We start from the raw sequence: 12,701 nt of genomic DNA, 5'->3' as shown, positions 1-12,701 counted from the left end.
GAACGCAGAGCTGTAGTCCACAAACAGGATCCTTGCGTAGGTTCCTGCGTTGTCAAGGTGGTCGAGGATGTGGTGCAGTCCGATGTTGACTGCATCCTCCACAGACCTGTTTGCCCGGTAGGCAAACTGAAGAGGATCTAGCAGAGGTCCGGTGATGTTCTTTAGGTGGTTCAGCACGAGGCGTTCAAAGGACTTCATGACCACAGACGTCAGAGCGACAGGTCTATAGTCGTTCAATCCCGAGGGTGCTGGTTTCTTTGGAACTGGGACGATAGTAGACTGTTTGAAGCAGGATGGGACTTCACACTGCTCCAGGGATCTGTTGAAGATTTGTGTGAAGACGGGAGCCAGCTGGTCAGCGCAGACTCTCAGGCAGCAGGGGGACACTCTGTCAGGTCCTGCAGCTTTCTTGATCTTCTGCTGCTTGAAGAGCCGTCTAACGTCCAGTTCGTGGATCTGTAGGGCAGAGGGCGGAGATACGGTAGTTTCTGGTAATGGTGGGCAGACCGGGGAAATGGTGGTGTCCTTTTCAAATCGGCAGAAGTATATATTTAACTCATCAGCCATACCATTGTTGTACACTGCCTGGGGGGAAGATAAACGATAATTTGTTATTGCTTTCAGGCCATTCCACACCGATGCAGAGTCGTTAGCGGAGAACTGTTTGTTAAGCCTCTCCGCATAACTTTTCTTTGCGATGTTAATTTCCTTCGTCAGCCTGTTTCGGGCGAGTTTGTAAACTGATCGATCGCCGCTTTTAAATGCAGACTCTTTCTCTTTCCTAAGTTGCCTGAGTTTGGGAGTGAACCACGGCTTGTTGTTGTTGAATGAGCGGAAGGACTTTGTTGGTACACACATGTCCTCACAGAAACTGATGGATGATGTTACATACAGTGTCTGTGTATTCATCCAATGTGCCCGTTGAAGTTTCAAAGACGCTCCAATCAGTGCAGTCTAAGCATTCTTGTAGCGATAACTTTGCTTCATCTGTCCATGTTTTAACTGTCTTGACTACCGGTTTTACACATTTGAGTTTCTGTCTGTATGTGGGAATCAAGTGGATTAAATAGTGGTCAGAAAGACCCAATGCTGCATGCGCAACAGACCGGTATGCGCCTTTGAGTGCTGTGTAACAATGATCTAGAATGTTTTCTCCTCTGGTGAAACAGTCAATATGCTGCTTATATTTGGGGAGTTCACGGTTTAAGCGTGTTTGATTAAAATCACCCAAAATGATCAGGGGTTATTCTGGATATTTTAGCTCGAGATGGTTTACATGGTCCGCTAGCGTTTGTATACACGTGTTAGCATTAGCTTGTGGCGCGATGTACACGGCAACGAGAATAAAGGAAGCGAACTCACGTGGCGAGTCGAATGGCTTGCAGTTGAGAGACAGCGATTCCAAACCAGGGCTGCAGTGTGCGTCGAGCATCGTGACATCGGTGCACCATTGGATTGGATTGGATTGGATTTGCCTTTATTATTTATCATTCTTCGTTGATGTAGAAGCATAGTCCACCGCCTTTGGATTTCCCCGATTGCTCCGTGTCACGATCGGCCCGAAGGAGACGGAATCCGGGTAGGTGTAGTGCGGAATCCGGGTGGCGGTCACTGAGCCAAGTCTCAGTGAAGCACAGCGCAGCAGAGCGGGCAAACGTTTTATTGGTCTTTGTGAGAAGCAGAAGTTCGTCCATCTTGTTTGGTAGTGAGCGTAGATTAGCGAGGTGGATCGATGGGAGCGGCGTTCGAAATCCACGCTGCCGAAGCCTGACGAGCACGCCGGCTCGCTTCCCCCTCCTACGCCGGCGTCTCAAAGCTCCGTACAGAGCTGCTACGCCGCTCGCGAGCAGCCCCGAAAAACCTTGTAGATTTTGGTGTGTCGGTGAAAATAGTCCAAGAGTGGATTCCCCAATGCTCAGTAACTCTTCCCTCGTGTAACTGAGTCGCGTAGGATCGCAAAAAACAAATGAAAATGACAAAACCAGGAACAATACTAGGGAGCGTGTCACCGAGGCTGCCATCCGCGGCGCCATCTTGGATCTACACGATATACATCATTGACTATATACACTATATATATATATATATATATACAGTAAAGTCTCGTTATATCGATATTCAAGGGAGGCCGAAAAAATATCGATATAACCGGGACTATCGATATATCCGATATCGATATAACGAGACTTTACTGCATATGTAAATGATCCTTTGCATGTCAATCAACGATGTGTGTGTGTGTGTGCGTGTGTGCGCGCGTGCGTGCCTGTGTGTGTGTAAAGAGTTTCTGAAGTAGTTTTTGGGTGGGCTGCAAGTGTAATCATTTAGGCTCCCATAAAAATCCCACGCAAATGTGTTCCCGCCTCCATCCTGTTTTGTTGGCTCATTATTTTGCAATAATACACTTGAGTGAATTGAATGCCTTCATTGTCATTTTCTTCTGGTCAACATCATCTTTTTTCTGCTATCTTCTGGTATAGTAGCAATGTTTGTGTTGTTTTTTTTTTTTTTTTTGTCACGGATGCTGTTGGCATGATGCAGGCTGAATCAATGTGTCAATGAGCAAGGAAGCGTATCGAATTTTCAATGTGTACAATTGGACAATTTGTGGTTGTCGAATATTTATCTTTATCATTCATTCCTTGTTTGTTGTCGTGACCTTCCCGTTCTGTTGTATCTTTTCAACCTAAATATGTCACGATCTGGTTGGCGACCATCGGGTGGCGCTGTCGACCCTGCCTGCAGCGGCACAGGTGTTGCTCGTTTCCATCAATTTCTCAAATACACCCTGCTGCTCCCCGCTGCCTGCTTTTTTTGGGAACCATCACCACCTTGCAAACCGTGACACATTATACACTATCAATATGTGTATTTACATTATTCTTGTCAGCGAGTGGGTTGGGGGGGGGGATGAGAGGGTGAGAGAATGTAGCAATTTCCACCTCCAGTCAAAGTCGCTTCAATTCATCACTGAAACTGGAGGGACTCGAACCCTGCAGCTGAAACGCTGCCACCACTTGCGACCGGGCTTCTCGACCCGAGTTGCGGCTTCTGGTGATGATCCGGGCGGAAGAAAGTCTGGACTAGTTGGAGTTTGTGGAGAAATCGTTGCGGGACGCCGTGCAAGGATAAGGAAGTAAGTACGTAAAGTTTATTTATATGGCACTTTTCATCGGAAAAACACCCACAAAGTGCTTCAGAGTCATACTAAAAACAATCCAAGTGGATTGCAACGTCATAACTCGTCACGAGACGAGAAATGATGGCGGTTCCTCGCGGTCCCTCCCACCGGTGGGCTTGATCGCCAACAATCGCGACGTTTGCTTCTGGTTCGACGTTTGATTGGACTCGTCGACGAGGTCTCGGGAACGAGAGAAGACGACGGACGACGCGGCGGCTGCTTTGGATCCGAATCCAAGATGGTTTTGACGCCCGGATTTCAAGTGGGTGAAGCGGGAATGGAGATGAGATGATTGCGAAGCGTTTAGTTTGAGCCGTCAACGAGTGAGCTCGCGACCGTTTCGGATCATGCAGCATCCTTTGGACCTCGAGGCGCTTTACCGTCCTGCGGAAATTCGGGCCGATCACGCCACGCGTCGCTATCGGACTTTTATGATGGAAGAGATCCTCACCGATCACAAAGCGGGGCCTCCCGCGCGGGACCTCCTGAAATTCGGAGTACACGCGCTCCTCTCCACCAGAGCGTTCCGTCACCAAATGGGTAAGAAGTCGTTTTCCGACATCCACCTTGAAACGGGACATCCGCGCGGTTGTTTTGGACCACACAACGGAATCCGCTGCATGCAACAACAACAACAACAAAAAATGTCGTTGGAGCATTTTCAAAGAGGTTTCTCTTCCAGGTCCACTTGTCTTTTTTTCTTTTCCGTGGAGACAAAACATGCAGGCAAATTCCCAAATGTTCAAACTAGCAAAATGACACTTTTCACAGTTTCGTGGACGATTTACAACGTTGATCACCGATCGATACTGTGATCCCAAAGTCCGTGAAAAAATATGGGTCACTTTATTTATCCAGCCACGCATTTTCGGTGGGCTTAACAATTTTTTTGGTTCAAATTGTTCGCGCTCTTGGACATTTTATTTTCAAACGAAAAGCGCCCAAATGAAGCGAAGTCAATCGATCGGTTGTCGATATTTTATCAACATCACCTTGATAAATGCCAACCCGAATTGGAAAGCCTTTTATAATCATCATCATCATACTAATAATCATACTAATGATAATCATAATAATCATAATCATACCAATAATAATACTATTAATAATAATCATCATAATAATATATTAGCAATCAACAGCAGCAAAGTTCAAAGGGGGCCGTCCTTGAGAGCTTTGAAAGGCGCTTGAAATAAAATGTATTATTGTACAAAAATAAAACAAAGTATTGTATGCACACAAAAAATAACATTATTTTGTGTGTCTTTTTGTGTGTTATTTTTTGTTAGAACAAAAATAATACATTTTATTTTCAAGCGCCTTTCAAAGCTCTCAAGGACACTTTACGGTCACAGACAAGGATAGAGAAAAAAGAAAACAGATATGGTATTCAATAAAATATCATGACGTATGTTCAAATTGTTCGAGCCGTCGGCCATTTTTTTAAACGAAAAGCGCACAAATGAAGCAAGTCAATCGATCGGTTGTCGATATTTTATCAACTGCGCCTTATTAAATGCCAATCGGAAAGCCTTTTATAATGATAATAATAATAATACATTTTATTTCAAGCACCTTTCAAAGCTCTCAAGGACACTTTCCAGTCACAGACAACCATCGATACTATAATAAATAAAAGACAATTATAAATAGAACCAAGACAGAGCTACACAGGAAATGCATTTTTAAATATGTGGCTTTTGAGATGGCTAAGATAATAATAATAATAATAATAATAATAATAGTTACTCCCATATTTGTAATCTACAGCAGTAAAAAGGGAATGCGGGGAGGGGTAAAAAAATAAATAAAACAAGGTATTGTATGCACAAAAGAAAAGAAAAGAGACCGGAGACTGAAATGTCCAATTAACTCCACCAAAAGAAGTTTGATTAAAAAAACTGTACAGAGTGCAAAGTATCCAAATAGAATAAAAAAAATATGAATTAGTCATGTGAAAAAGACAATCACTGAATTGGATTCATTTTATTTATTGTGACAAGGCCTTCATTTGGCATGCGATGCATTGTTTTATGTATTTATTGATGTATTGATTGCAATTTCCAGTTTCTTCTGGTTCAAATAATCAAAGAAAAAGAAAAAAACACCCTGCTCACTTTTACTGCGGGAATAATTCCGTTTACAAAGAACCAACATCAAGTCAAAACAGGGAAGGTCTAGTCATGCATCCCATAGTATAACTGCGTAACCCTTTCTTGGAATATAATTACATCAAGACAAAGAAAAAAATGAGAATAAAGAAAGGGGGGAAAGGGGTATATGTTAAACAGGTTCTAGTTGACTTTGTTTTTTTCTTTAACAAAATCAATCACCGATCGATGCCGTGATTAGCAACAACTTTTTTATATCGATGCTTCACTTAAAAGCTTATTTATCATTTTAGTTGTGTGGTTCTATTTTTCTGCTGTTCGTTCATTGTAAAAGTGTCCTTAATTGGGTGCTTTCAAAGGCGTTTGTAAATGAAATGGATCACGATTATGATGCTTATATGATAAGAGTCAAAAAAAGGCTCTTATTGAGGCAAATTGCAATGGACTAAACTATGAGAAGAATCCATCGGGGAGAGTTAGTTCAGTCGATCAATTCCGTCGATGTGGTTACTCTTCCCGAATTGGATTTGCCTTGATTCGTCTGGCAGTGCATGGAGAAATTGACATTTCACAGCAGCAAAGGGATAAAATGATAACTTTCTTTTCATCCCTTTTTCCAAGCATGCCAAATCATTTTTTATTTGAGCCATGCAAGTAGCTCTCACCGGCGTCAAGCATAATTGGAGGACCGCAAACAAAGAATCAGCAAGGAATTAAAACAAACACTGGCCGATTGATCAAACTGATTTGAAAGGGAGAATTCTGTGATTAAAATCGGAATTGTCACTTTAAAGGGAGAATATTCACAATAAAGTGGGATTTTTTTTATCTTGAGAGGCCCTCATTCTCTTCTGTACAAAACTAAAGAAGTCCACCCCCCCCAAAAAAAAACTGTAACGTGTCCATGAGAGCTTTGAAAGGTATTATTTTTATTTTTAGTATTATTATTAGTATTAGTATTATTTCAGTATTATTTTTAGTTTTTTATTTTTATTTTTATTGTTTTTTTACTTTTATTATTATTATTATTTTTATTTTTATTATTAAAAAGAAATAATTAATGACAAGTCCTCCCATAATGCGTGGAAATCGAGCTACAAATATTTGTTCACCAATTTTGTGGCTAATCACATCATCAATCAGTGATTACAAATAGAGGATACAGAACTTATTTTTACCCCCCAAAAAGCGGAAATTGCAAGTAAAACAAATCATTTGAGAAAATATTGCCAATAAGCAAATGGCTGAATGTGGAATGGACGCATCGGGCGGACTTTTTGTTGTTGTTGCATTCAATGAAGATCGAATGCAAAACAGGAAACGTGCAAGTGCATTCAATGTGCTTCGAGTGATTGCTTTGTGGATTTTTTTTTTTTTTTTTTTTGGGGGGGGGGGGGGTAGCAGGAAGACAATTGGCGAGATCATGCTCCGATTTTAACATCTCACGTACGCACCCCCGTTTGTAGACCATATAAGCGCTCTGCCCCCCCCCAAAAAAAAAATGGTTTGTTTGGAGCCCATCAAAGCCCAAGCAAGCGATTGTACGGAAGATGATTAGGGCTACTCAGGAAGAAAATTGAAAGTTAGCAACATTCGGACTTTTTTCTCCTCAGAATTCTCACTCTAACGTGAGAATTCGGACTTTTTTTTTTCCAGAATGTTGACATTAAAGTGAGAGTTCTGACTTGATTCTCAGAATTCGGACTTTAAAGTGAGAATTTTGACTTTAAAATTCTGACTTCAGAATCAGAAAACCTTTACTCGTCTCACAATGGCGAAATTTGCAGTCCACAGCAGCAATTTGAAAGAATTTTATTGTCTTTATTGTCAGAATGACTTTAAAGTGAGAATTCTTACTGTAAAATTCTGACTTTATATTTAGAAGGACTTTAAAGTGAGAAATCTGACATTAAAATAAGAATCGTCACTTTAAAGTCAGAATTCTGACTTTGTATAGGTATAACGACAGCTCCACGAACTGTCACAGTCAGAATAATCACTTTAATATCATAATTCTGAATTTAAAGTCGTATTATGAGATTAAAGTCATCAATCTGACTTTAAAGTCCTAATGTGAAAATCAAGTGAGAATCTGGCCAAACTTCTTTTGTCCCTAATCGTCTTCCGTCCGATTGCTCGAAGAAGGTGAACCGACGAAAGTGCCCCAATGCGTTTGTTTGTGTGATTGTGTGTTTGTTTGTTTGTTTGTTTGTGTGATTGTGTGTTTGTTTTTTTGTTTGTTTGTTTGTTTGTTTGTTTGTGTGATTGTGTGTTTGTTTGTTTGTTTGTTTGTTTGTTTGTTTGTTTGTTTGTTTGTGGTTGAAGCGTTGAAGGCAGAGCAGCAGACGAGCCTGGCCAAGTTGCCTTTGAGCCCGGTGCTGCCTTGCCCGCTGCCCTGCCCGCTGAGCTCGGCGTTCGGCTCGCCTCTGCTGACGTCCCACCACCAGCACCACCAGCACCACCAGCACCACCAGCACCACCAGCACCAGCTGCCGCTGGACCCTCACCTCCTCCGGCCGAAATTGGAGCTCGGGTCGGACGCGGCCGCCGCCGCCGGCAAAAGCAAGAAGGGGCGGAGGAGTCGAACCGTCTTCACCGAATTGCAGCTCATGGGCCTCGAGAAACGCTTCGAGAAGCAGAAATATCTCTCCACACCCGACAGGTCACTCACTCACTCATAATAATAATAATAATAATAATAATTAATAATAATAATACAGTATATTTTCTATTTCATATTATCTGATATTTTATATTAATTATATATAATATAATTATATAAGAATAAAAAGCCAACAGATAGCTAGCAAGCCACTTAGATAGCTATTAAGCTGATAGATAGATATGTAGCTATTTAGCTAATACACTGAATGTCAATAACAACAATAATAATAATAATAATAACAATAATCATAATACATTTCATTTATCAGTGCCTTTCTAAACTCTAAAGGTCACTTTACAATCAGTTTTTTTGTGGGGGAGCAGCGGCAGCCACACCCGCCAGCCTGCTTTCAACTCTCCAATAAACAGAAAGCTAGCTAGATAGCTACTAGGTAGCTTGCTAGAGCTAATAGGTAGCTAATAGATTGATAGCTAGAACTAGAAGTAATATATAGCTAATAGCTATCTAGCTTTAGAATTTAGATAGTAGTGATTATGCTGTATTGGCATTTTAGGACATTTTTAAAAATGTAGAAAAATCGCCATTTTAGAATTTTTTTTCAAAATTTCGAAAATAGATTGATAGCTAGAACTAGAGCTAATAGATAGCTAATACCTAGCTAGCTAGCTAACTACAACTAATAGTGATTATGCTATATTGGCATTTGAGAACATTTTAAAAAATGTTGAAAATCGCCATTTGAGAAAATGGTTAAATTTTGAAAAACAACATCAAAGAATTGTTTTTGTGCATAGTTGTATGCAATGTCGATTTGTGGTCAAACTAGTTGTGTTGTTGCTGTAGTTCCACCGACAGAGTACTTTCTTTTAATGTATTTTCCAGTGTTTTTTTTTTGTGTGTGCGCCTTTATAAAAGAAAAGATGACTAACGATTGGTGATGGAGCTTGAGATTGAGCTCAAAGCAGCCAATTGTCTCCAAAAATGTTGGGAAACACCGGCAAGAACTAAAGCGGTCCAATCTGACTTGATGATGGAGGAATTTGAAAATCAATCCCGACAAATTAATAGTCATTGATTTAGTCGTGTAAGTTGACAATAAAGCTGACTTTGACTTTGACAGCTGTGCGTGTGTTTGGTCCGTTCCAGAATAGACCTGGCCGAGTCTTTGGGTCTCAGTCAACTCCAAGTGAAAACGTGGTACCAGAACCGAAGGATGAAATGGAAGAAAATTGTAAGTTCAATACCTCAAATGACCTTTAACCTCATGATACGTCATGCACCCCATTTGCATCATCTCCGACACTGTCCAAAAGTCTTTTGTCAGCCTTTTTCCTACAATTTACCCCCAAATATAATAAGAATCATCATCATAATCATAATACATTTAATTTCGAAGCACCTTTCAAAACTCTCAAGGACACTTTACAGTGATATGATATTTTTGTCTGTTGGTGAGCAGCGGCAGTCACAAGCGCCAGCGTTCACTCTACCCGGAAGTAAGACAGCTGTAACAGGAACGATTATGATTGTGATTACAATTATCAGAATCAGAAATCCTTTAATCGTCACACAATGGGGAAATGGGAATTATAATTATAATCATAATTAGGATGATGATGATGATTATTATTATTATGATTATTGTTGGCAGCAATACGTCTGTGTAAGCTCTCAGTCGTACAGGAGTGGTCCATCGATGAGAAGGTTTCTTCAGCCGTCATCTGTACAAAAGTGAAGGTTTCGGACGTTTCGCCTCCTATCCAAGAGGCTTCGTCAGCGAACTAAAGTCTGACTGGTCGTATCGGCCCCATTTATATATCCCCAAACAATCAGTGGGGCCACAGGGAGGGTTCCCCTGCCCCCCCCCCAACCTGAGAGTAGGGACCTATCATAGCTGTGTCCGTCGCCGCCATGGCTGGACATTAGGGATATATAAATGGGGCCGATACGACCAGTCAGACTTTAGTTCGCTGACGAAGCCTCTTGGATAGGAGGCGAAACGTCCGAAACCTTCACTTTTGTACAGATGACGGCTGAAGAAACCTTCTCATCTATGATTATTGTTATTGTTCTTATTATGATGATGATTATTGTTGCTGTTATTGTTATTATTATTATTATTATTATGATTATTATGATTATTATAAATACAACTTTCTCGTGTCTTGCCAAGCAGCATTCAGGCAAATGACACGTTGGGACGTTTATTCAGGAATTTGCCGCTGCCCGCTCAGTATAAAAGTGTTAAGAGACAAACACACGTGCATGGATTGTATTGTATTCTTCTAAATCTGTTCGGCTTACATCATGCTAATGGGGATCGCTATCTTCGATCGCAGGGAATGGATTGATTTTTCTTGTCTTTTTTACTTTTTTTTTTTTTTTCAAATGCTCCAGCGGAAAACGGAAGGAAGGCAAGCGGCCAAATTGGCCAATTGTCTGTTCAAGAAAACCATGTGACAGATGAGTCCACTTTCCAAAAACTGATCGCTAGCTAGGCCTTCACTCAAACCAGAAGTAACTCAGATAGAAAGCTAGCTACCTAATAGATGGCTAACAGATCGCTAGCTAGGCCTTCACTCAACCCGGAAGTAACTCAGATAGAAAGCTAGCTACCTAATAGATAGCTAACAGATCGCTAGCTAGGCCTTCACTCAACCCGGAAGTAACTCAGATAGAAAGCTAGCTACCTAATAGATGGCTAACAGATCGCTAGCTAGGCCTTCACTCAACCCAGAAGTAACTCAGATAGAAAGCTAGCTACCTAATAGATGGCTAACAGATCGCTAGCTAGGCCTTTACTCAACCTGGAAGTGACTCAGATAGAAAGCTAGTTAGCTAATAGACAGCCACTAGATAGCTAAGTAACTCTGATAGAAAGATAGCTAGCTAATAGATAGCTAACAGATCGCTAGCGAGGCCTGGAAGTAACTCAGATCGAAAGCTAGCTAGCTATTAGACATCTAATAGATAGCTAAGTAACTCGGATAGAAAGAAGGCTAGCTATTTTTTTTATTATGATTTTTTTTTAGTTTAAATGGAGGCCATGACACCTTTCGATGAGAACATATTTCGAGATAATTCAACCGAAAATATAAGTTTGTAACGTGATTTGCATGTTTGGGGGCTGGGCTAGTCGGGGGAGCTTGACGTCACGGAGAGAAGGGAGGACCCCACAACTAGTTGTCCGCGAGAGAGCCTGAGTAGAATGACTGCGGGTGAGTTGTGGCGGAACAACGGCTCCAGTATGAATGCTAACTGCTACGTTTACTCAATAAAAGCCTGAGCAGCTGTGCCAGCGACTGTGCGCATCCTTTATCACGCTGACGGGTTAAAAGCTGTCATTTTCTGTCTGTTGATTGATTGATTGATTGATTGATTTGATTGTCAAGTTTTCTGCTTTCTTTCTTTCAGGTTCTGCAGGGGGGAGGTCTGGAGTCGCCAACCAAACCCAAAGGACGCCCAAAGAAGAATTCCATCCCGAGCAACGAGCAACTCTCCACTCAGCCCAAAAAGTCCAATGGGGCCACACAATGCTCCAGCTCTCATTCCAACAACACTCAGTCGGAGGGCATTGATTGATTGATTGATTGATTGATTGATTGATTGATTGATTGATTGATTGCTCCCATCCATCACGTGGACACAAACTTTGAATTCCAATATTCCAAAGCTTCTCTTCAAGTTTTAGTGACCAAAAAAAAAGCTGTACAACATCAATTGTTTTGTTTTTCAACTAAAATCTCAAGGAGGACAACCTGAGCTGTTCGACGTCTATTCCAGAAAAGTGGAGCTATTGTCACCATTGCTGCCTTGCAGTATTACTTAACTTGCGACCAAATTCACCTTCCGAACGACTGTTCGGAACGTATCTTTTGTTCGTAAGTTGGGGAGCGTCTGTATCTTTGTTTAAAAAAAAAAAAATTTTTTGTTTGTTTGTTTTCTCAAACGGTGTCATATTCCCACAAATTGTTACCGGTTGGACAGTTACAGAATGTATGCTTTGATCCTCTCCTCTTTCATCTAGAACTGCTTCATGTCACAAAGAGGGTACAGCAAGTGCTGAAGAATGAATGACTCTGTGTCTTTGCATTGTCATGTTATTTGTTACCGTAAAGTCTCGTTCTATCGGTTATATCGATAGTACTGCTTATTACGATACTATTTCTATGAACGCAAGGAGAAAATTTACATGTCGCAGGATCGGATATATCGATAGTCCGGTTAGATCGATATTTCTTCCGACTGCCGAGAATATCGATATAACGAGACTTTACTGTATTTACTTTTTTTTTTGTTTCCTTTCCTCTTCCTTTCATAACTTTGCTGCTGTGTTACTTCCGGGTAGAGTGAAGGCTAGCGCGAATGGCTGCCGCTGCTCACCCGCACAAAAAAAAAAAAAAAATCCAGTGACTGTAAAGTGTCCTTGAGAGTTTTGAAAGGCGCTTTGGAAATTAAATGTACTATTTCTTCTGATATCTCATGGAGTGGACAAAAACTATCACCTGTACTTAGTGTATTGCATCGGTGTACGTCACGAATAAGTAATAAATATATTTTGGCTAAGATTCCACCATTTTCTATGCCGCTGCAGTGATTTTCAACCACTGTGTATCGGGATATATTAGCCAAGGTCACTTTGTTAGCATTTTAAATGATCTCCAAAGTACTAATGACATTTATTATTTTCCTCAATGGATGCGACAGCTCATATTTGTTATTTAGTTTTATTTTGGTTGTTATTGACATTCAGTGTATTAGCTAAATCTAGCTATCTATCTAT

At 40.9% G+C, this 12,701-nt stretch overlaps 1 protein-coding gene across 2 annotated transcripts; it reads left to right on the top strand.

Annotated features, from left to right (window-relative positions):
- The first annotated feature begins 3,356 nt into the window (after window positions 1–3,356).
- On the top strand, window positions 3,357–12,483 carry barx1 (BARX homeobox 1). Of its 2 annotated transcripts, none has more exons than XM_089010384.1 (5): window positions 3,357–3,443; window positions 3,535–3,721; window positions 7,618–7,954; window positions 9,070–9,149; window positions 11,333–12,483. In XM_089010384.1, exons 1-5 carry the CDS (start codon window positions 3,420–3,422, stop codon window positions 11,494–11,496), a joined length of 792 nt encoding a protein of 263 aa, XP_088866510.1. In that variant the 5' UTR covers window positions 3,357–3,419; the 3' UTR covers window positions 11,497–12,483. The 2 variants fall into 2 exon arrangements, with proteins under 2 accessions (XP_088866510.1, XP_088866509.1); XM_089010383.1 differs by having other exon boundaries at window positions 9,065–9,149.
- Window positions 12,484–12,701: the final 218 nt, after the last annotated feature.

Source organism: Hippocampus bargibanti, linkage group LG12 (genome assembly GCF_051943395.1).
Source record: "Hippocampus bargibanti isolate YZ-2025 linkage group LG12, ASM5194339v1, whole genome shotgun sequence".
NCBI lineage: Eukaryota > Metazoa > Chordata > Actinopteri > Syngnathiformes > Syngnathidae > Hippocampus > Hippocampus bargibanti.
The sequence above is the reverse complement of the archived record's forward strand: the minus strand, read 5'-3'. Positions and strand labels throughout refer to the sequence as shown.